Here is a 25490-nt window from a genome sequence, read left to right on the forward strand (position 1 = left end):
GGAGGCAGCAGACTGCCGATCTGAGGGAAGAGGAATGGAGCGGCAGAGAGTGGAGTCATCAGCAAAGAGATAGAGAGGATTTTCGAGAGAGTCAGAGAGATCATTGATGAAGACCAGAAAAAGCACGGGGCCCAGAACACTGCCTTGGGGAACTCCAGCCTGAACAGGAAGAGGAGATGAGAGAAACCCATTCAGGGCCACACGTTGACGACGACTAGAGAGGAAGTCCGCCAGCCATGCGTGGAGATTTCCATGGATACCAAAGGAGGAGAGTTTGGTGAGCAGAGCGGGGTGCCAGACCGTGTCGAAGGCACGTGATATGTCGAGGGAGACAGCTCTAATTTCCTGTTTGGCATTGAGGACCTCCATCCATTGTTGAGACAGCAGAAGCAGCATGTCCAGAGTAGAGTGACCTGGTCTGAAACCAAATTGATGATCAGAGATCAAGCCATTGGAGAAGAGGAAAGATTTCATATCCGAAGCAATGATGGATTCCATGACTTTGCTGATAATTGGGAGAAGGCTGATTGGTCTGTAGTTGCTAGGATCTGTTTTTGCACCTTTTTTGTACAAAGCGGTGATGTTGGCTGATTTCCAAGCAGATGGCAGTTGACCTTGAGCAAAAGAGAGGGTGAAGAGAACAGAGAGAGGGTGAGATAGAGCAGCAGAGCAGGATTTTAGGACCCGTGGGCTGATGCCGTCAGGTCCAGTTGCAGAATCAGAGTCGAGGGTTGACAGAAACTTTTCCACCTTGTCAGGAGGAAAGGACACGGAGTCCAGGAGCAGCAGGGTACGACTGGGTATGGTGGGTACAGAGAGGGATGGGTTTGGGACACAAGATTTAGAGGCAAACACAGAGTTGAGGCATTCAGCTTTTTCACGTGCGGAGTCAGCTGTGTAGCCGTTTGAGGTAAGGGAGGGGATGGAGGGGGAACAAACACCAGAAACGGATTTGACCAGACGCCACCAGGATTTGGAAGAGGGAGACAGATAAGAGAGTTCGGTCTTGAGAACGGAGAGATATTGTTTCCTGGCTCTCCTGAGGGTGGACACGCACTTGTTTCGGGCTTTGTGAAAGGAAATGAGATTTCCTTCCGTTGGATTTGCTTTCCAGGAGACGAAGGCAAGTTGTTTCTGGGCAACAGCCTCACCACAAGATTCCGTGTACCATGGACGGGAGGAAGGGTAAGACAACTGAAGACGAGATGGGATAAATCTGTGCATGAGAGAGAGCAATTCACCTCGGAAGAACTCCCAGGATGAGTTGATGTCAGAGGCGGTAGAAATGGGAGACCAGTCCAGATGATTGATGGCTGCTTGAAGACCGTGCCAGTTGGCCTGAGTGAAATGCCAGACACGTCGACGCTGAGCAGGCTCCCTGAGGATGGTCAGAGAGATGTCCACTTTAACAAGGACATGATCAGATGATCCGATCGGAGCAGAAGAAGAGCAGCAGACATTTTCAGGGAAGTTAGTCATAACCAAGTCCAGAAGAGAAGATGTTCCGTTGACTGAGATCCGGGTCGGGAAATTGACAGATTGTGTCAGTCCCAGTGAGTCGCAGAAGTCCTTTGCTGAGGAGCCATGGCTGGTGAGAGAGGTACCCACACCCAGCCAACTGGCATGATGACAGTTGAAATCACCACATATGAGGAAGAGAGAGTTGGGATGAGTAGATAGAAGTTGGTCCATATCATCAGACAGCGAGATGTAGATGGAGTCATCACTGTTTGGTGGACGGTACAACACACATATGAACAAGAGGTGGGAGCGAAGGGGAAGCCGTAGCCAGAGGTATTCCTGGGGGTGAGGTGGAGAGAGTGCAGTGCAGGGCGAGTGAGGAAGAGAGTTTTTGATAAAGATAGCAACCCCGCCTCCAGGACGAGGCTCAGGTCTATCATACCGGAGGAGGGAGTAGCCCGGGAGAGATACTATGGAATCAGAGACATCATAAAGGAGGAAGGTTTCTGTTAAGCAGATCACGTCTGGTTTGACAGAAGCAACCTGTATGGAGAGATCAGTTAAGTTTGAACGAAGGCCCCGGATGTTTGAGGTCCATACCGTTAATGAAGAGGAAGGGGGAGCATCAGATACAGAACAGGGGGGAGGAGGGGTAGGGTAAGATGTGGAAGAGGTGGAAGAGGTAGGGAGAGCTGTTGAAGGTGTGTCAGAGATTTCAGAATAGCTCGGAGAAAGGGAAGGATGGGGCGGACAAAAGGTTTGATGGTGATTGGGTGAGCCACAATGAGGTGTTATTTGAGGAGGGGGAAGAGCGAGGCAGAAGGTTGGGGGAGATGGAGGTGAGAGTTTGAAGGGGGAAGAAGCGGGGAGGACGCTTTGAGGAGGGGGAGTGAGAGGGGGGAAATTGAGAAGCAATGAGGGTGGGGAGATTTGAAGGGGAGGGGTGAGGGGGAAGTTTGGGAGGGAAGGGGCAAGGGGAGGGATTTGAAAGGGATGGGATATGGGGGAGATTTGGAGGGGAGGGGTGAGGCAGGAGTCTAGGAGGGGAGGGGCGAGGGGGCGTCTTGGCGGGGAGGGGTGAGGGGGTCGTTTAGGAGGGAGGGGGCAAGGGGGGAGATTTGAAAGGGATGGGTGATGGGGAAGATTTGGAGGGGAGGGGTGATGGGGAAGATTTGGAGGGGAGGGGTTATGGGGAAGATTTGGAGGGGAGGGGTGAGATTGGATTTTTGAAAGTGTACGATTTATGGGAAACGAACATTTATTGCAAAATGAGTTGCTTGTGACCTTCGAGTTAAAAATACGTTTAAGGACGCTGGATGGAGGATGGAGTGCAGGAGAGTTTAGGGAATGTAGAAAAAAGGCACTATAGGAGATGGATATTTTTTTGGGGATGAATTGATTTGGTGAGCAAGTCGAAAGCAGCCTTTTAAAGAAGAAGAAGAAAAAGGTGTTATAAAATATGACGGAATACATAACTTGAGGGGAAAGTGTAAACATTGAAGGTTAATGAGTGAAAACTATCTGGGGAAATGGGGGAGAAACACGTGGTCGAAGAACGAACGAACGAATAAGAATGAATAAACGAATGATAACAGAGAAGGAAATTTTTTTTTTTTTTTTTTTTTTTTTTTGAGTTGAGATTTACACAAGGAAGTAGGCTATGGGTGAAAAGACTGGGAATACAGAGAACGAAAGTTATTGGATCACAAAAGACGGACCGCTGAGAGAAAAACAAAGCCTCAAGGTTGTACAGTGCACACTGTACAAGGCCTCAAGACACGACACGGCAAACAGACGATCAATTTATGAAAGATAAACACCGAGAAACAACCAAAGTTGCACACAATAACTTCACACACCGAATGATAAATACAGTTTCGACAAAATACAATTGTGAACAGACTTAACTTCGAAAAACGTGGAGAGGATTTTCAAGAGAGTCGGAGAGATCATTGATGAAGACCAGAAAAAGCACAGGGCCCAGAACACTGCCTTGGGGAACACCAGCCTGAACAGGAAGAGGAGATGAGAGAAACCCATTCAGCTCTTTCACGAGCCTCGATTCAGTATACAAAAAGGGCCACACGTTGACTATGACTAGGTAGGAAGTCCGCCAGCCATGTGTGGAGATTTCCATGGATACCAAAGGAGGAGAGTTTGGTGAGCAGAGCAGGGTGCCAGACCGTATCGAAGGCATGTGATATGTCAAGGGAGACAGCTCGAATTTCCTGTTTGGCATTGAGGACCTCCATCCATTGTTGAGACAGCAGAAGCAGCATGTCCAGAGTAGAGTGACCTGGTCTTAAACCAAATTGATGATCAGAGATCAAGCCATTGGAGAAGATAAAAGATTTCATATCCGAAGCAATGATGGATTCCATGACTTTGCTGATAATTGGGAGAGGGCTGATTGGTCTGTCGTTGCTAGGATCTGTTTTTGCACCTTTTTGTGTAAAGCGTTGATGTTGGCTGATCTCCAAGCAGATGGCAGATGACCTTGAGCAAAAGAGAGGGTGAAGAGAACCGAGAGAGGGAGTGAAAGAGCGAAAGAACAGGATTTTAGGACCCGTGGGCTGATGCCGTCAGGTACAGTTGCAGAATCAGAGTCGAGGGTTGACAGAAACTTTTCCACCTTGTCAGGAGGAAAGGACACAGAGTCCAGTAGCAGCTGGGTACGATTGGGTACGGTGGGTACAGAGAGGGATGGGTTTGGGACACAAGATTTAGAGGCAAACACAGAGTTGAGCCGATTTTTCACGTGCGGAGTCAGCTGTGCAGCCGTTTGAGGTAAGGGAGGGGATGGAGGGGGAACAAACACCAGAAACGGATTTGACCAGACGCCACCAGGATTTGGAAGATGGAGACAGATAAGAGAGTTCGGTCCTAAGAACGGAAAGATATTGTTTCCTGGCTCTCCTGAGGGTGGACACACACTTGTTTCGGGCTTTGTGAAAGGAAATGAGATTTCCTTCTGTTGGATTTGCTTTCCAGGAGACGAAGGCAAGTTGTTTCTGGGCAACAGCCTCACCACAAGATCAACAGCCTCCTTGTACCATGGACGGGAGGAAGGGTATGACAACTGAAGACGAGATGGGATAAATCTGTGCATGAGAGAGAGCAATTTACTTTGGAAGAATTCGCAGGATGGGTTGATGTCAGAGGCTGTAGAGATGGGAGACCAGTCCAGATGATTGATGGCTGCTTGAAGACCGTGCCAGTTGGCCTGAGTGAAATGCCAGACTCGTCGACGCTGAGGAGGCTCCCTGAGAATGGTCAGAGAGATGTCCACTTTAACAAGCACATGATCAGATGAGCCGATTGGAGCAGAAGTAGAGCAGCAGACATTTTCACGGAAGTTAGTCATAACCAAGTCCAGAAGAGAAGATGCTCCGTTGACTGAGATCCGGGTCGGGAAATTGACAGATTGTGTCAGTCCCAGTGAGTTGCAGAATTCCTTTGCTGAGGAGCCATGGCTGGTGAGAGAGGTACCCACACCCAGGCAACTGGCATGGTGACAATTGAAATCACCACATATGAGGAAGAGAGTGTTGGGATGAGTAGATAGAAGTTTGTCCATATTATCAGACAGCGAGATGTAGATGGAGTCATCACTGCTTGGTGGACGGTACAACACACATATGAACAAGAGGTGGGAGCAAAGGGGACGCCGTAGCCAGAAATATTCCTGGGGGTGAGGTGGAGAGAGGGCATTGCAGGGCGAGTGAGAAAGAGAGTTCTTGATAAAGATAGCAACCCCACCTCCAGGACGAGGCTCAGGTCTATCATACCGGAGGAGGGAGTAACATGGGAGAGATACTAAGGAATCGGAGACATCATGAAGGAGGAAATTTTCTGTTAAGCAGATCACGTCTGATTTGTCAGAAGCAACCTGTATGGAGAGATCAGTTACGTTTGAACGAAGGCCCCGGATGTTTGAGGTCCATACCATTAATGAAGAGGAAGGGGGAGCATCGGATACAGAACAGGGGGTGGGGGGGAGGGGTTTGGGTAAGATGTGGAAGATGAGGAAGAGGTAGGGAGAGCTGTTGAAGGTGTGTCAGAGATTTCAGAATAGCTCGGAGAAAGGGAAGGATGGGGCGGACAAAAGGTTTCATGGTGATTGGGTGAGGCACAATGAGGTGTTATTTGAGGAGGGGGAAGAGCGAGGCAGAAGGTTGGGGGAGATGGAGGTGAGAGTTGGAAGGGGGAAGAAGTGGGGAGGATGCTTTGAGGAGGAGGGGTGAGAGGGGGGAAATGGAGAAGAAATGAGGGTGGGGAGATTTGAAGGGGAGGGTGAGGGGGAGTTTATGAGGGGAGGGGTTAGGGGGGAGTTTCGGAGGGAAGGGACAAGGGGAGGGATTTGAAAGCGATGGGAGATGGGGGAGATTTGGAGGGGAGGGATGAGGGGTGAGTCTAGGAGGGGAGGGGTGAGGGGGAGTCTAGGAGGGGAGGGGTGTGGGGGGAGATTTGAAAGGGATGGGTGATGGGGAGGGGCAAGGGGGAAGATTTGAAAGGGATGGGTGATGGGGAAGATTTGAAGGGGAGTTGTGATGGGGAAGTTTTGGAGGGGAGTGGGGATGGGGAAGTTTTGGAGGGGAGGGGTGACGGGGAAGATTTGGAGGGGAGGGGTGAGATTGGATTTTGGAAAGTGTACGATTAATGGGAAACGAACATTTATTGCAAAATGAGTTTCTTGTGACCTTCGAGTCAAAAATACATTTAAGGACACTGGAGGGGGGGGGGGGGGGTGGAGTGTAGGAGAGTTTAGGGAATGTCTGAAAGTTTAGGGAATGTCTGAAAGAGGCACTGTAAGAGGTGGAATTTTTTTGGGGAATGAATAGATTTGGTGAGCAAGTCGAAAGCAACCTTTTAAAGAAGAAGACAAAAAAGCTGTTATAATATATGACAGAATGCAGTACTTCAGGGGAAAGTTTAAACATTTTAAGGTTTAACAGTGAAAACTATCTGGGGAAATGGGTGTGAAACACGTGGTCGAAGAACGAACGAACGAATAAGAACAACGAATAAGAATAGAGAAGGATTTTTTTTTTTTTGAGTTGAGATTATAAACAAGGACGTGTGGGGTGAAAAGACTGGGACAAAAACAGAGAACGAGAGTAATTGGAGCACAATTGACGGACCGCTGAGAGAAAAACAAAGCTCAAGGTAGGACACGGTAGCCTACGAGGCCTCAAAAGACACGACACGAATTAACACGATTTTCTATACAGGTATGAAAGATTAACACCGAGAATCTTCCTAGGGACCCACTGTAGGTACACACACTATAAAATAAATACAGTTTTGACGAAAATACAAATGGGAACAATTACTTAACTTCGATAGCGTGGAAAGCGTGGACAGCTTCGAAAAAAACGTAACCTCGCCGGCAAGACCGGAAGCAGAAGTCTTTGGCAAAAACAGTATTTTTCTATTTTTTGATTAACCAATTAATTGACTAATTATTTAATTATTATCAACTTATTAAGTACTTATTTATTTCCTTTCTCATCTGGGCAATATCTCAGGCACCTTTTGAGCTCTGAAGCTGATATTTGACCATGACGGTGACCAAGTGATTTGGCTGTAAAGGGTATTTTTTTATTTATAGTTTAATTGATTAATCGATTAATTATTTCATTATTCGATTAATAGGCTTCTTTTTTTCTTTTACTTTTTAAAATAAAGTTTTTTGGATGAAACAGTGGTGGTGTTGGTATTCTATTAGCCAATTGATTAATTATTTAATTATTCTATGGTCATTATTTATTTATTTTCATTACTAATCACTTATTTATTTTCTTTCTCATCTGGACAATATCTCAGGCACCTTTTTGAGCTAGGAAGCTGATATTTGGACACGACAGTAGCCAAGCGATGTGGCTATAAAGGATATTTTTGATTTATTGATTAATTAATTCACCCATTAAATGTTTATTGATTAATCCATTAATCATTAAATTTTTTCAACTAATGACTTATTTGATTAATTTTCAAAAGTTACAGCTTCAGATGAAACACTGATGGTTGAGGTATGCTATTAGCCAATTGATTAAGAAATTATTTTACGATTACTATTTATTGATTTTAATTACGCAATCGCTCAATCAATTATTGTACACCTCTTCCCCCCAATACGGTCTCTATGTGCTGCACGGTGGTATGGCCGGGCACCAAAGGCGCCCAGGCAATGCCCCGCGCTGGAGGATGTTATTTATTTATTTGGCATGGGGGCGGTGTACTTTGAATGTATCGGCACTTCCCTTGTTTCTTTTTTGTCCTTATCAAATCAAGTACTGTCTTTTGGCACTCTTCTGTGGGTTTTTGTCAACTTTATATAGTTAGTGAGCTGGAACGTGTGCTTTCTAACCAGAAGTGAGGACTAGAGAGAATGATCAATATATCATGATATAATATAAGGAAGAGGTATATGGAGGCACCCTCCAGCCAAGTATTTGAAGGCTTTGGCGCTAAGGTTGATTGTTTGAAATATTATTCTGCTTCCACAGTTATTAATGATGTTTGGCACCTTCCTTGCTTCGATGTTCGACTTCAACTTTGTCCTTGATGTTGAAGTGTTTGGCTCGAGATAGCAGACATGAGCCTACAAGCATGTCAGGTCATTCAAGTGGTCACCTCTTCAATGCTATTGAAACTGAATATTGTCACAGACAGAAACAATAGGAAAAGAACATTCTCACAGCTCACTTCCAGAGCATGATGTACCAGAGGAAAGAGTTGGTGGGGTTACAAAGAAATGTTCATCTGCTGCTAGAGTGGGAATTCCTCAATAATGACCATTTTATTAGTCCCATCCATCCCCAAGTCAACTGTATGGAATGTTGTCACAAAGTCAAACTATGGGCCAACCATCCCTGACTTTTCACAGATGAGGTAAAATAATTGTTTGATAGAATTAAGGAATTCAGTCGGTAACCGTAAAGAATCCAATCTCCAACCTATCTGAAACTGGTAACATGTAAGAAAATGCATCCAGGCTGTGACTTGGGTGCAATAAGGTATTAACTGGCTCCACACCAAGTCGTCTTATGCATTGTCAAAATCCTATGACCCATAACTTTATTTACTTCTTTTTGGACACAATGCATGCTCATGGACAAACTAGGAGACTGAGGACAAAAAGGTGACATATTGACTGATATTGACTTGGCTACGTATTAAAAGGCAAAAAGGCTAGTGGGGTAGCAGGTGGACAAAACGAACAAAGGACTGAGGGGAGAATGAGAGTAAACTTGTAAGTAAGAGGATTGGGTTAGGTTGGGTTGTGTTATTAGGGGTGTCGAAAATATCATGGGGATGGATGACTGTGAGGGAGGGGATGGCATGAAATTGTGGAATACTGCTAACGTGAAGCCCTGGGAGGAAAAGTTTGAATGAACAGTGAAACCATAACAAAACAGGATTTAAAAAAGAAAACTGAACAAGAATGGCGATGGACATTGAGCCTGGATTTTGGGAGTTTAACCAAGACGGGGTTTAATGGAAGAATGTGTCTTTTAGGGACTAAGGAGTGTCAGAAGATAGAGTAGAGGAAATGAGGCTGAAAGAACAACAATTCCCTCCAGGATGCATGGCCTGAGGAGTGGTGGTTAAAAATAAAACAAATGGGCTACCAACTTGTCTGCGATGAGAGAAGTAGCCCTTGTTCTTCTGCCTAACAGCCAGAGAGGCCAATAATGTTGAGCTTTGCGTTCTACGGGTACCAGGAGAGACGTGAAGCGGGGTCACCAGCCCAGAGGGGAGAGCGGTACTCTGTTGAGTTAGATAAGTTCTGACTTTTCAAGAAATTATTTCGAATGACAGAGGATGCCTCGGTCTACAGCTGGCATGGTTCATTTCTTTTTTATTTCTTTTTTTTTGCCCTAAACAAGGCTGAAAGACACTAAATGTGGTTGACAAAGAAAGCTGAAAGCCACCAACCACTGAAATAAGTAAATCTCTTCACAGGACTACTGTGTAGGAGCGAGTAACTAGGTCAGGTGGGAAAATAAATTGGCCTACCCTGATTGGGTGTTCTTTTAGGAGACACCATCTCCGTACTGGATGGCTATTGGCTCCTGAACAGAGCTCATCCGCCCTTTGTCAGGTGTTGTTTTGGTCCTGGCAGGGTGTCACAGTCAACCTCCCCACTAGCAAAGCCAGTGAGGGGTGTTGGTTTAGTCGCCGACAACCCCACCATGCAGTAGGTGGCACTGTGTTACATGTTACTAGTGGCAGTCCCAAAAGACTGATCTGACCTAATTACCTAATTATTGGTAGTCAGGCTTTACTGTATGGGCCTCCAAGGAGAGGTAGTGACAGTGGATGAGGTCGAGAAATTCAAGGGAACCTCAAGTGGGTGGCTGTGAAAATAGATTGATGGGTTAGGGGATTCTTCTGGATTGACAGAATGAGACACATTTGCCAGGATTAAATGTCTGTTCCACTTATCAGACCAGCTTCTAATCAATTTCAGAGTGGAAAAGAGTGACACCACTGCTGTCAGAGTTAAAGGCTCCAACATAGCACCTCTGAAATGCAGGCAACTTTCCTTAAAGTATGTTTGTGGATGTGATAATGGCCTGCAATAACCCTTTTGAAGGTTTTATTTATTTATTTAGTTTTAGCAATGCCAGCCTAACCCTAGGGTACGTAATCAATCCATGGACATGTTTCTGGCTTGTTCCGCTTTATCAGCATGGTGGAATCTCCCTCAGACTTGAGCTCATAAACTTGCATCTTAAATTCCAAGTAGTACCTCTTCACCTCTTCCAAGTACCTCAATGGAAAATATTTGACATGACAGGAACTATTTCAATTGTTCATATGATTTTTCCCAGTTGTCATTTGTGAAATCCTATTAAACTGTGTAAAGGAGCCTAAATATGGTGAATGCCTGGCAGGTGCCCCTAATGGTTATTTCTGGACATGTCTCGAGCATTTGATATATTCTGGCACTGCCTTGATCTCCAAACTCTACTTCTATGGCATCCACGGCCACTTCCTCTCATGGCTTACTGACTTCCTCCACTCCTGTATTCAGCATGTAGCTCTTGACAGGATCCTCTCATCTCCCCTCCCTGTCAAGGTTGGTGTGCCCCAATAAATCTTGGGCCCAGTCTTGTTATTCATATTCATCAATTATCTTTCTGATTCTCTACAAAATCAGGCCTATCGCTTTGCTGATGATGACACCCTCTACCGTATAATATCTCATCCTTCAGATAGGCAGGCAGCATCCTCTTCCCTCTCTGCAGACCTTGATAAAATCAGAAGCTGGTTCAACACTTGGAATGTATGCCAACCCCAACAAATCCCACACACTCACCCTGTCTCTCCGAAAGGACCATCTGGCAAACTCCTGCCATTCACTTCCGAAACAAACCACTTGAAGCGGTTAAGCCACTTGTACTATTGTGTCTCACCATCAGCAATGACCCTTCTTGGGGAGACAATATTTCCAAGATTGCCTCGAAAGCCAACCTCTGACTGGGCATCTTTCATCGTGCAAGGTCTGCCTTTGCCAATCTGAAGTTTTGACAACCAAAGGCATTCATTGCAGCTTGATAGAGTACTTAGTGCATGGTGTTATGTAGAATTATTATATGTAAGTGCAAAATTTGCTACACTAGTGGAACCAATGTTTTTTTTGCATCTACATACTTGGCATTTAATATGGAATTTTTTTTTTTTCTTGACTTGGGTTTACTTTCTGAACTCAGTATATCAATCGAGTGAGTTTATTTTACCCTTCCGTGATGTCTTTGTTGAAAGAACCATGTCACTGATTTTCTTTCGCAGCAAGAAGTCAACAGGATTATATCACAGGTGGCGTGACAAAATGTAAGGACAGGTACATTTGACGATTGGCTTCACAATTGGGTATACATAGTGTGTTCAAAAAGTATCCGACCTTTGTTCATAAAAGATACTCGTATCCAGATAAAAATTTTTTTATAATAATCTCGTTCAAAGTAGTCCCCTTGGGCTGCCACACACTTCTCCCAACGGTTCTGCCACTGTCGGAAGCAGCGCTGGAACGCCTCTTTTGGGATGGCGCGCAGCTGGTCCGTCGCATTCCGCATGATGTCTTCTCTGGAGTCGAAGAAGACGGTCAGCATGACGTTGACATTGCTGCGGACCTGCCTTGCTTTTTTTGGCCTCGGGGATGTTGGATGCTTCCATTGTGATGACTGCAACTTGGTTTCTGGGTCGTACCCATAAACCCAGGACTCATCGCCAGTGATCACTGTGTTGAGGAAGCTGGGATCGCTGTTCACAGTCTCCAGCATGTCCTGTGCGATCTCCAAACGGAGTTGCTTCTGCTCAATCGTTAGCAGCTTTGGTACGAACCTCGCTGAGATTCTCCTGAAGCCCAAATCCTCCTTCATAACGGAATGAACGGTGTTGAATCTTGCGGATCGTTTCCACTTGGGAATCGCCAAGCTTTACACAAAATTTGATGCAGTAGCGTTGTTCAAGTTTTTCCGTCATTTTGTCAAAAACGAAAATCCGACGGCGCTCACTTACATTTCCTCACTCATCAGCGGTCTGCCGTCGAATGACAGCTTCTGCAGGCGGGAAAAAATTCACGCGTGTGCATTAGGATCGCCTACATACGTGCACCAATCAACACCTCCCTAGCTTCTTTTTTTTTACGCACGAAAAATAAAGGTCGGATACTTTTTGAACACAGTAGTATAAGGGTTGTTGCGTTCTGTATTAGTGGAAAATAACTGCTGCACGTCTACAAAAGTTATTGCCGCTTCCTCTGGAGATGGTCCGTCAACTTGACAATGCTGTTTGTCATGGAGTGGTGGCTTACGAAATTCTGGCATGAAACGGCGTGCTATTGCTCGGCAGTATGGCATCACTCAAGGTCAGGTGTCAAAGATCCTGAAACGAAATGATCAGAGGGGTGTCCCTATGCCAATACCGAGGCCAGGACGTCCACGCAGAACCACAAGGAGAGATGATCGCCAGCTGCACCGGTTAGTCTGCAATGGCCGTACCAAGTCAGCTAATCGGCTTAGGGCTGAGTGGCAGCAACTGACAAATGTGCCTGTATCGAGAAGGCTAGTCAACCAACGACTGGTTCAAGCAGGCTATCGTGCCGGGCGTCCCCTGAGAAAGCCACGCCTGACCAGACAACAGCCAGCGCCGATTGCAGTGGGCCAGAGAGCACCGTCAATGGCAGCCAGGACACTGGAATCACGTGATCTTCAGTGACGAGTCTAGATTTCTGGTCTATCGTCAAGATGGCCACGTCCGAGTGCACAGACAAGTGCATGAAGCCCACAACGAAGATTGTATAGTGCCAAGAGTCCAAGCTGGAGGTGGTGGGGTGACCGTTTGGGCTGCTTTTCATGCAGGGGGCAAAACTGACCTGGTTGTTCTGACTGGAAACCTGAACCAGTTCAAGTGCAGGGTCATTCTGGAAGAAACATTGCTTCCATTTGCTCGTGCAGCCTTTCGAGAAACTTTAGCAAATCTTGTGAATCAAAGAATATTTCAAATCTGACGAACCGCAAGAGGGGATGACCGTCGAATCCTCAAAACCGAGCAGCACCGTCAACTTCAGCAACAACTGTGTCAGCAGTTACAAGATCTCAAAGCAAAAGTGACTCATTCTTCAGAGATAAATGTTTCTTTTGCCAGAAAGATACTAATGAGGTTCTCCATCCTTGTACTAGTTATAGTAGAGGCTCGCATTTCACAGATATTGTCAATAAGAGTGGAAACAAGACTTGGCAGGTAAACCTAGGTGATGTGATAACTTCTGGTGATTTACTTGCTAGAGATATTGTGTACCATCACCTTTGTTACACTCGTAACTGGGAAAAATATGTTCAACGTCCACATCGTAAGGGTGGTGAGTTGTCCTTTGAAGCCAAACAGGATGAGAACCTGAAATCCATAGCAGCTGAAGTAGAGTTTACAAGCATCATACAGCAAAGGATTGATGAAGGAGAGTTCATCCCCATGCCTGATGTGCACCTTCTGTATAAAGATATCTTCCAGAACCACAACGTTCCTGGTTTTGATCCCAACAAGAGGCTATACTTAAACCAGAAACTGAAGAACAACCTGGATAATGTCGAAATCACAGGCATATCTGGAAAACTATCAACAGTTCATTCCAGTGATGCTGGTGCTGCAGCTATTCGGGCAGCTTCTGCTGAACAAAAGGATATGCAAGCAAAGTTCAAAATTCTCTTTCAAAGTGGAAAGATTATAAGAAATGCAATAACACAGGCGAGGCAAAATCCTTGGAAATTTGAGGGGTCGCTAAAGGACAGTATTGAAGTTGGAATACTGGAACAACTGTTCTGTATGATAATGCAACACAGCAAGACTTTGCATGGCTACTTTCACGGTATTCACAGAGGCACCATGAAGAGACATCAGACGGTATACCAGTTTGGTCAGCATACAATTCTCGTGTGTGCACTCCAGAAGAGAACAAGACACCCAACCTTGATCAAGATCACACAATGCCTATCATTAAGGAACCAGCTCATGAGTGGACAACACTGGTGACAGTTCTTGAGAAGCTTTCATACCTCAATAGTGCTGTGTGTCCAGAAAACACTGGAAAGATCTTAGTTACATTTGACATGGATCTTTACAAGAGGGCCCTAAAGTTAGAATATCTTCATGACCAATATGCTGGGAAATGGATGGTATGCCCTGGTGGTTTCCACACTGTCTTGTGTGCACTAAGGTGCCTTGGGAGGACTGTTGAGCACAGCGGGCTTGATGAAGCTTGGAGCAAGGATCTGTACAGCACTGTGACAGTAAATCAGATACTCAATGGGAATCACCACAACCGTGCTGTTCAAGCTCATGAGCTCACATTAGAGGTATTCTTTGATCTCTGGCTTTCAGAATTTCTGAAAGAGAAGCCTGCAGTTGTAGAAGCTCTATCTGCCTGTATGGATAACTTGATAGAAGCAAACAAGAAAGAGGTAGGCATTCAGGAAGCCCATCAACAACTTCTAATGGAGATTGAACATCTAAACTTGGAAAAGCAGCTGAGTGATTTTGACAGAGCCACAGTAAATTCCCAATGTATCAATGGGCACGAATGTACATGAGGCAAGTGTTGGCGCTGATTAACTTCACACGTTCACTGAAGCAGCCAGATTTCTTCCTGTACTTGGCATCTCTAGAAAATTTGTGCATATACTTCTTCAGCTACAACCGACTAGATTATGCTCAAAACATCCCAGAATATCTTGCAAGAGTAAGTGATACCATGGACATAGATCCAATCACCTGGAATAGACTGCTGGCAGGAGACTTCACACTAAAGAAAAGGGATGTGCCATTCACAGGTGTCGGTATAGATCAAGGACAAGAGTTCCTGAATAAAGTTCTCAAAGGGGATGGTGGACTAAAAGGAATCACCAATAAGCCTGCAACTCTCCTGAAATACTGTCTTTGTGCCCCAGAGCTAGCAAGACTGGCCATGGAGTCTGAGATGATGATTGGTGTATGTCAAAAGAAGCCAGTGCTCTTCATCATCACCTGACGTCAGCGAAATTCAATCAACGGGAACAGAGTGTAAATCAGTTATTGGCAACATTGAAGGATTGTAAACCATTTGCTGACAAATCAGCTAAGTTGTACAATTTGATGACAAGACAGGTGGTGCCTGAGAACATTGAGAAGGACATACTGAACATGAAGGTCCGTGGACAGCAAGCATTCAAATCCTTTGTTGAACAGCGCATATGTGGATCAACAAACCTATAGGACCGCATGACCAAACTTAAGTATCTCAACTGGGATGACATGTGCAAAACCCTCAAAATGAGAGGAACTAAGGGGGAAGTTGAATTGAAAGCAACAAACACAATGTTTGCCAGATTGCTAATGATAGCAAAGTCAAGTCGTGAAATCGACCTTCAAGATGTTATCTCAAATTACGAGTTCACCGCCATCAATTCAACTCTTATGAAAACTGATGGGTCGCTGATAACTTCAAACAGTAAAAGTGATCTGATACATGTGTTAGAAAGCTTGGCAACAGAAAAAGAAACCAACAGAGAGAACAATACTGATTCACACTTGAACACTTTCGTGGTCGTTGATGGCATGTCAGTAGTTCATGAAGTAATGTCTGCAATTTCACCAAAAACATGTAAAGATGTGGGAGATGTCTTTACTAAGACTATAGAAAGCAGATGCAAAAACTATGAAGGTTGCCGTGTGATCTTTGATAATTATGTTAGACATAACTCAATCAAAGATATAATCAGACGTCGCAAGTGAGGAGTTCAATCATCAGGGATGGCCTACATTGTTGCTGACACAACCCCCTCAAAGATCCAAAGATATTTCTGGCTTTGTCTGGCAAAGACAATGAAACTAAGGATTCCCTCACAGTCTACTTGGCGGACAAAGTCTTGCAGCTGAAGTTTCCAGTGGTCACGGTAACACGTCTGCATGTAAGAAGCAACATGGCGTTAGTACACAAGAAGAAGCAGACACTCTAATCATTCTTCATGCAGCTGAGATCTCTGCAGCTGGAAAGAATGTGCATATCATGACCCAAGGCACAGATGTTATGGTACTTGCTCTACAGAGACTCACAGTTCTTGGTCCTCAGACGACCATGCTTATGGGAACAGGTGACAAAAGACGAAAGGTGTCACTGAAACCAATATATGACCGTCTTGGTACATCAAAAGCTGCAGCACTTCCTGGATTTCACTGTATAACAGGATGCGACACATGGGGTCATATTAGAGGTATAGGCAAAAAGACGGCCTTCAAGGCCTTTAGTAAAGCAACACCAGAAGAACTCACGGCATTGAGTCAACTTGGTGCTGAAGAAATGCCATCTGCAAATGTTGCTTCAGGATGTGAGAGGTTTCTCTGCAGGCTCTTGAGCACAAAAGGGACTTACAGGCCAACACAGCCGGGAAGCTGATGTGGAAACGCTTCACGAGCCAACCCGGGGGGATAGACAAAATACCTCCAACTTCTGGTGCGTGGTATCAACACATCCTCAGGGCGCACATGCAAGCATATATTTGGAACCAAGACCTTGTGGAAAATCCAAATATTCCAGACCCGTTTTTAGCTAGGCTGGTCATGTGATGCAGATAACATTCCAATACCTATCCTCTCAGAAATTGCAATAGCTCCCGAATCTGTGGTCGAGCTTGTTAGGTGTGGATGTGGAATAAGCAAATGCTCCAGAAGATGTTCCTGCAGGCGACACAATCTGACATGCACAGAGTCATGTGCATGTGGAGCAGATGAAGAATGTGCCAACACGGCTGTGCAACAAACTGAGGAACTTGAAAACCCTGATGATGACAACTAGGCATAGATATTACAATGAAGAAAACAAAACTGATATTTACAAAATTATGGACCTTTGAATGTTTGACCATTGTCAAAATGTATTGCACTATTGTCTAAAGAGATGATTATACCAGGAACATTATTCAATGTTACCTTATATTTGAATAGTAGTAGTAACTTTAATATTTGGCAGCCATTTTGAAATTCAAGATGACTAATGATACCTTCCTTTGGGTTGCAGTTTTGTTTGATATTAACATTAACACACTTTGGCATAGCTTGACAAGACAAATAATAATAAATAAATAATAAAATTTACTTATACTACTGTGTTAAAAAAGTATCCGACCTTTATTTTTCGTGCGTAAAAAAAAAGAAGCTAGGGAGGCGTTGATTGGTGCACGTATGTAGGCGATCCTAATGCGCACGCGTGAATTTTTTCCCACCTGCAGAAGCTGTCATTCGACGGCAGACCGCCGATGAGTGAGGAAATGTAAGTGAGCGCCGTCGGATTTTCGTTTTTGACAAAATGACGGAAAAACTTGAACAACGCTGCTGCATCAAATTTTGTGTAAAGCTTGGCGATTCCCAAGTGGAAACGATCCGCAAGATTCAACACCGTTCATTCCATTATGAAGGAGGATGTGGGCTTCAGGAGAATCTCAGCGAAGTTCGTACCAAAGCTGCTAACGATTGAGCAGAAGCAACTCCGTTTGGAGATCGCACAGGACATGCTGGAGACTGTGAACAGCGATCCCAGCTTCCTCAACACAGTGATCACTGGCGATGAGTCCTGGGTTTATGGGTACGACCCAGAAACCAAGTTGCAGTTTTGATGCAAGTTTGATGAAACACAAAATTTGTTGCAGTAGCGTTGTTCAAGTTTTTCCGTCATTTTGTCAAAAACGAAAATCCGACGGCGCTCACTTACATGTCCTCACTCATCGGCGGTCTGCCGTCGAATGACAGCTTCTGCAGGTGGGAAAAAATTCACGCATGCGCATTAGGATCGCCTACATACGTGCACCAATCAACGCCTCCCTAGCTTCTTTTTTTTTACGCACGAAAAATAAAGGTCGGATACTTTTTGAACACACTACGTAATATGCTTTTGCTTGCCTTTGTGCAAATGAAGCATAGCAAATAATTAAAATGGTGGCCATTTTGAATTTCAAGATGGCTGATATTCCACGAAAGAGTTTTTGTTAACTAGATATTAGTGTTCGAGTAGCTTTTCTGTACAAAGAATGACACAAATGCCAGAAAAAATGGTCAGTGTTTTATGTGAAAAGATACATCTTTCAAAATGAAAATAATGGCAAAATTGGTTCAAATGGCGGCCATGTTGAATTTTAAGATGACTGATATTTCTCAAAAAACGTCTGTTAACTGGATATAAGTGTTCTGGTGGATTTTCTGTACAAGGATAATTAGTGTTTTATGTGAAAAGATATATACAAAATTGCAAAAAATGGCGGCCATTTTGAAAGTCAAAATGGCCGCCAAAGACGCCATTGAAAAAAATGGAACCAACTCAGGTCTTGTTGCCTAGGGTATAAGGATTCCAAAAAACATTGGTTCCACTAGTGTAGCAAATTTCGCACTACAATGACACAACACCATGTACTAACTGCACCAAGCGGTGTCAAAAGGTCAAATACAAAACAAATGCAATTATGGGCACATTTTTAAACATAAAATAAATGAAACTTTATATATGCAATCAACATTGTGGGACTCGTGCAATGTGACATTTTTTTTGGATTTGACCCCAGGTTCATGCTGCAGGGGTTGTGGGGACAGGTTCACAGGGGTCAAAACGGAAAGATTTTTTTTCCCTCAATTTTATATTGGGTCATTCATAGTGAAACCTTTTGCCATCTTTCAACTTTGCTTGAGGTGGGAAGAGTGAGTTTGCGATGGCGTGCCATTAGTCTCACTCTAGTTCTTCCTTTTCCCACAACCTCTGTACTTCAGTAATCACTGGTCGCCTCCAACCCTATGGAATATATTTGGTTGGTGCATGAAAAATCCCTTTTCATACCAATTGCGTGACCTTGAATTCTGCTAAAGCTCTTCTGTACTACCTGTAAAACATTTTCCTTTACTTGCAGGACACTGCACACCATTGAAAAATACACCCCTTCATATTTGCTGTTATCCATGTAGCTCGTTTATATGTTGCAGATAATGTCCCTTCTCCAAGTTAATTTTAATGCTTTTGCTGTTCTGCTATTATGATGCTATTTTGGGGAATATACAGACTTGGCATTTAATATGGAATATTTTTTTTGTGGGGGTGAACTTTCTTTTCAAGATGACTTAGAACCAAAAGTTCATTGGAATTATGTTGAAATTATTCGAGATTTTGTTAATGTGACCTTTAAAAGAAACAAAAACCACATTTGACATTTCGAAGCAAATAAATTGATCCTTGAAAGTGATGTAAACTGATCTCGAACTCGATTCACGGACAGTACTGTGTTAAACTTCTGTACGTTTTCCAGAAGTATCTCTATTTTGCACATTAGCCAAATTGATTTTTAACAAAAACAAAAGTTAAATTACGACTGGGATTACGGACAGTAAAATTACAGTTCAGTACTTCTTGTAACCCCCACGAGCATTCAGGAGAGCACGTACACGTCGAGGCATGCTGTACACGAGATTTGCCAAGGTTTGGACAGGAATCGCTTGCCATGCAGTGACAATAGCCTGCTGCAATTCACGCACAGAGGTAAGCTGGTGGTCCAAGTTGTCGATTTGACACGTTAAGTCTGCCCACAAGTTCTCTATCGGATTCATATCCGGGGACATGGCAGGCCACTCCATATGCTCCACACCACGGTCAGCAAGAAAGTGTTGGATCATGCGAGCACGATGAGGCCGTGCATTGTCATCTTGGAAGACAAAGTTTCCTCGAAAGGCTGCACGAGCAAATGGAAGCAATGTTTCTTCCAGAATGGCCCTGTACTTGAACTGGTTCAGGTTTCCATTCAGTACAACCAGGTCAGTTTTGCCCCCTGCATGAAAAGCAGCCCAATCGGTCACCCCACCACCTCCAGCTTGGACTCTTGGCACTATACGATCTTCGTTGTAGGCTTCATGCACTTGTCTGCGCACTCGGATGCGGCCAGCTTGACGATAGACCAGAAATCTAGACTCGTCACTGAAGATCACATGATTCCAGTGTCCTGGCTGCCATTGACAGTGCCCTCTTGCCCACTGCAATCGGCGCTGGCGGTGTTGTCTGGTCAGGCATGGCTTTCTTAGGGGATGCCTGGCACGATAGCCTGCTTGAACCAGTCATTGGTTGACTAGCCTTCTGGATACAGGCACATTTGTCAGTTGCTGCCACTCAGCCCTAAGCCGATTAGCTGACTTGGTACGGCCATTGCGGACTAACCGGTGCAGCTGGCGATCATCCCTCCTTGTGGTTCTGCGGGGACGTCCTGGCCTCGGTATTGGAGTAGGGACACCCCTCTGAGCATTTCGTTTCAGGATCTTTGACACCTGACCTTGAGTGATGCCATACTGCCGAGCAATAGCACGCTGTTTCATGCCGGCATTTCGTAAAGCCACCACTCCATGACAAACAGTATTGTCGAGTTGACGGACCATCTCCAGAGGAAGCGGCAATAACTTTTGTAGACGTGCAGCAGTTGTTTTCCAATAATACAGAACCCAACAACCCTTGTATACCCGATTGTGAAGCCAATCGTCAAATGTACCTGTTCGTACATTTTGTCACGCCACCTGTGATATAATCCTGTTATTGACTTCTTGCTGCGAAGGACAATCAGTGACATGGTTCTTTTAACAAAGAAATCACCGAAGCATAATAGACACTCACCAGATTGATAGACTGACTTCAGAAACTAATCCCAAGTCAAGGGAAAAAAAATATTCCATATTAAATGGAATTAATACCTCATTTGCACTGTGCACTGTTTCTATGCTGAAATAGTTAAGCCTCATATTCTACCCTAAATCACACCTTCCAAAAGCAAATTACACTTTCATTCAGGCCAAGGAAGTGTTTCTGGGGACTCACAAATTTTATTTCTGTAAGAGGAACAGGTCATTGGCCTGGTCCAGGCACATCGTCACACTTGTCACTTCATCTAATACAGAAATGGCAGATGTAATGTAGCCCTCATCTTGGTGCTCTTTCGTGATTGAATGGTTACTCATTCTTTGGGTAGAAGAGATATGCGAGCTGAACCGCTGGAAGGAAGTTCAACTTTTAAAAGTTCACAATATTTTGGTACCGCTGTTATCAAAATGCATGCATGTTCTATGAAGCATTGTCATGATACAACTTGAAAGCTGAAATCTGCATTCAAGCAACCACAATTCCAAGGAGAGTGATTATTTAACAATGCAGAACTGGCAGGGGTATATTATATCACAGTAGGTCTGAGATTGAATGATTTGATTATCTAAATTAAAGTAGTTATGCACACACAAATACACACATGCACGCATGCATGTGTTACGTGCTCCTCCCCGACCCCCTGGTCACGGTGTACCTCCGAGCCCCGAGAGGAGTCATGGCAGAAAAATGTGTTATTCTGTGTGTCAAAGATCAACGGAGAAGCCACCCCAATTGTTACTCACAAACAAATATTGTATTAAGATCACACAAGAATAACAGTACAACAACAATAGTATTCAAAAGTATAATCAATATGTCCTATGAGGGTACCATCAGTTTTGTAATATATAACTCACTGTGCTCCAAGTGAGTGAAACACGAACATTCCCCAATGTCTCTTATTCTCGGCTTCAAGACGAAGTTGATTCGCTCCAGCGATCGCCAGAGCGATGTCCAATCGAGACCAGAATCCCATGCGGATGGCAAGTACCGACACTCCGCCGAAGCTGTACAAAGGCGCCCTCAAGGCGGCTGGGAAATCCAAAGGCGCCCTCCAGGCGACTGAGAGATCACACCCTCGGGTATGGACGATGTAACCTTCAAAAAGCCACGTCACACACACGCCCCAGATCGACGTCTGCATGCGGTGAAAATGGTCGAAAAGAGACGAAACCGCGAGCGAAGCACAAGTCCTACGCGAGTCCAAATGGCCGACGACCCGGTCTCGTGGCGCACGGCACGGCGATGATTCTCTCCTGAATCGATCGCAAAACCTGACATGCAGGTTAATCTGTCACAGCGCTAACCACTCTGTTGTAGGAATCCCTTCCCTGGGAAACCCGAAAGTTCGCTAGTGACTGTTCGCCAACGTTCGCTCCAGACCGGAAATAGCTCGGCTCCTTCTTGTCCGACTCTCTTGCTCCGCCCTTTCTTCTCTCTCTTCTTCCTCTTCGTCACCCGGTTCCCGATCCGGTTTCCTGTTTCTTTTAACCTTAACTTTTTTACCTTTTGAAAACAGTTCATGAACAATAACCCTTTTGAAGTGACGTATCCGTAACACACACACACACACACACGCACACACACACGAACGACAGTCTTTCCCATGCTTTGGGAACGGGCGAGGCTAAAAACAGGGCGATGGCAAAAACAAACGAGTACTGCAAGAAAGTCGATGCCATTGCTGGGAATAGGCCTGCAAAGGCTCGTCATGCATACATAGTCCCACAATCATGTCGCCTGCGTTCCGTCGGGAAGCAGAAGTGGTCATCTCTGCTCATGGCTCTGAACACCTCAACCTCGGTGTGTTTAATCCCCTTGAAATGGACTACTTTGCTGTGTGAATGAGGCATAGATCTACCTTATTGCACTTTTTTCAGTATAAGATGTTCAGCCAAGTTCTGTTATCAACCTCGGATCTGAAAATATTTTTAAAACAACACAACAACATTCTCATTGCCTTGCATTGTCCTCTTATTATTCTTTTTTGTCCTTCCCACAATCCCACACACACAGCTTTGCCCCAACAGACAATAAATTTGCTACATGCTCTGATGATGGCACTGTTCGCATCTGGGACTTTCTACGCTGTCATGAGGAGCGAATCTTGCGAGGTAGGAGAGATGTTATCGAGTTGTTTTTTTAAGCTGAGGTCGGATTGTCGTCTTAATGACTGTTCAAGATTTAATTTGTACAAATTTAGACGATAATCCAAAGACTATCAATAAATATTGAGGTTTAAACATAAATCTACAAGTTGCTGAGCTGAACAATTCAAGATTGTTAGATGCTTCAAGTCTCTGCATCATTTATTTTTTTTATTTCTAGGTAACTTGTATTTTCCTGAGATTATTAATGCTGCAGCGAAATACAGTATATAAAATAATATTCCTCCCCATAAATTGTTTGCTTTGGTTTTGTAGTTTACTTCCTTAACAGTTAACAACTGCTAGAATATAACTGTGTAGCATATTCAATTGTATAGTATTATAATAACCCCAAATTTAGTGTTGCAATAATAAATTGATTATTCCTTTCTTAAAACGTGCTTTTGATGGTGACAAAACCAGGCGGAATGGCTTGAATCCTTCATATTCAATCGGCTTTCATTTATAGTTGGAATTAACCCTCATGATGCGACTTGTTCTCCATGATGAAAACAGCCTTAGTGGCTGCATGTTCTGTTGACAGGGCATGGCGCAGATGTCAAGTGCTTGGATTGGCACCCGTCCAAGGGATTGCTCGTATCGGGAAGCAAGGACAGCCAACAACCCATCAAGTTTTGGGATCCCAAGTCTGGCCAAAGTCTGGCCACACTGTAGGTGTCACATACGTTTGTTTTCAGGCAAATGTTCCTTTGTTTTTAAAGTGTGACCATCCATCCAAAGTTCAAATCAATACAGCCCCCTAGCCCACCCCATCCTACCTCTCCCACCCCATCCTACCTCTCCCACCTCCACACCTCCACACCCCCAAACAGTTGGTTACCCTTTTGGTAGGGCATGTTTGACTTTTATTCTTCAAGGCGATATGACATTAACCAGTTTCATTCAGCTTGCCTCGCTGGTGCAGCGGGAGACGGGGTTTCGCAATTGTCTGTCTGTCTGTTTCTTTCGGCCATTATGGTCGAAATGTGAAAGGGCAAAGTCGGAGTGACTATAAATAGCCCTTATTAGCCCCATCACAAAACAGCTGCACGAGCCGTGGGTTTTTATTTTTCTCCCTGGAGAAGAGTTCCGAGAATGTGGGGTTGCTAGGGGAAAAGCGTTATAGCATGAAGGATCCTCCCAGGAAACTTTATTTATCGGCTGGTAAAACAATTAAACAATGATGATAATGTAAATCTGTCGAGGCCATAACGCTTTTACCATTTGAGCTTTTGTCATAAAATTTATAATAAACCCTTATTATGAGAATATGGAAAGCACCAATTGATAATTGCGTCAAAATGTCAGAGCAAAGTCTCAGTGAGTACGAATAGGCCTTGTCGGCCTTGTCAGCCCGTCCACAGTGCATCAAGCTCAAGATACTCCTTTTATCGCTTCTGTTTCTGTGTTTATTTTATTTTACCATTGAGCTTCATTGAGTGTGTGTGTCCAGGACATAACATTTTTTTTTACCAATTGAGCTTTTGTCATGAAATCTTCAACAAACCTTTATTATGAAAATATGGAGAACGCAAATTAATAAAATGTACAATATATATATATAAAATGTACAATATATATATATATATATATATATATATATATATATATATATATATATATATATATATATATATATATATATATATATATACAGGGTGATTGGAAAGTAACTCCCTATTTTAAAATACTTATACTTTATTTCTTAACTATAATTTTTACAAGAAATGGATATAAGAAGAAAGCGTATAGCATGAAGTTTTATATAAAATTCGATATGGGCACCAGAATTCGCCACCGGCTTCTCAAGCCGCCCGGGAACCGCGTCAACTGATTTCACCAGGAACTCTTGTGGGATGGAAGACATAACTTCTCGTATTCGCCCTTCAAGTTCTTCCAAAGTCGTTGGTTTTGTACAGTAGACTTGCTCTTTTACCCAACCCCAAAGAAAAAAGTCACATGGTGTTAAGTCATGGCTCCTGTCTGGCCACTCATACGGACCACGACGACCCATCCATCTCCCAGGGAAGTGGGCATTCAGCCATTCATGAACAACAATAGCAAAATGTGGAGGAGCGCCATCTTGCATGAAAATCAAATCTTCAACATTCTCCGAAGCACTGATAATTGGCCAGATTTCGTCTTGCAGCATGGTGAGGTACCTTTTGGCATTCATGGTATCGCGAAGAATGAAGGGACCTACAATCCTTTCCGAAGTCATTCCACACCACACCGTTACCTTGGGCCGATATTGCGTTTTTTCAGAAATAGCACGAGGATCTTCTCCTGCCCAGTAATAGCAGTTGTGACGGTTCACAAACCCACCGATGTGAAATACCGCTTCATCAGACCAGAGGATATTTTTTAAGAGATCAGACCAATCTTCATACCAAGCCAGCATCACCTCCCCAAACTCCATGCAAATGTCGCAGTCTTCAGCAGAGAGTGCTTGACAGTCATGCGGCTTACAAGCATGCCATTTAAGCTCCTTTTTGAGCACAGTTCGTACTGTGTGAAAGGAGAGTCCACTTTCCCTTGCTGCTTGTCGAATTGACTTTCTTGGGCTATGTGTAAACATTTCTTGAACTGCTTGCACTGTCTCCGGGTCACTGGACTTGGAAGGGCGACCGCTTCTTCGAGTATCAGATACAGATCCTGTAGCCATGAGTTTTGCATGACAATTCTTG

At 44.2% G+C, this 25490-nt stretch overlaps 1 protein-coding gene across 6 annotated transcripts in view; it reads left to right on the forward strand.

The window, feature by feature from the left end:
* Positions 1–25490, forward strand: part of WDR33 (WD repeat domain 33) — a 203357-nt gene that overhangs the window by 132104 nt on the left and 45763 nt on the right. For all 6 annotated transcript variants that reach the window (XM_078775736.1, XM_068112365.2, XM_068112367.2 and 3 more), the window contains 2 exons: positions 22673–22770; positions 23348–23474. In XM_078775736.1, the coding sequence (XP_078631862.1) occupies positions 22673–22770; positions 23348–23474 (225 nt within the window). The remainder of the gene's footprint in view (positions 1–22672; positions 22771–23347; positions 23475–25490) is intronic.

The sequence above is a fragment of the Myxine glutinosa genome, chromosome 4 (genome assembly GCF_964187855.1).
Source record: "Myxine glutinosa chromosome 4, kmMyxGlut1.1, whole genome shotgun sequence".
Taxonomy (NCBI): Eukaryota; Metazoa; Chordata; class Myxini; order Myxiniformes; family Myxinidae; genus Myxine; species Myxine glutinosa.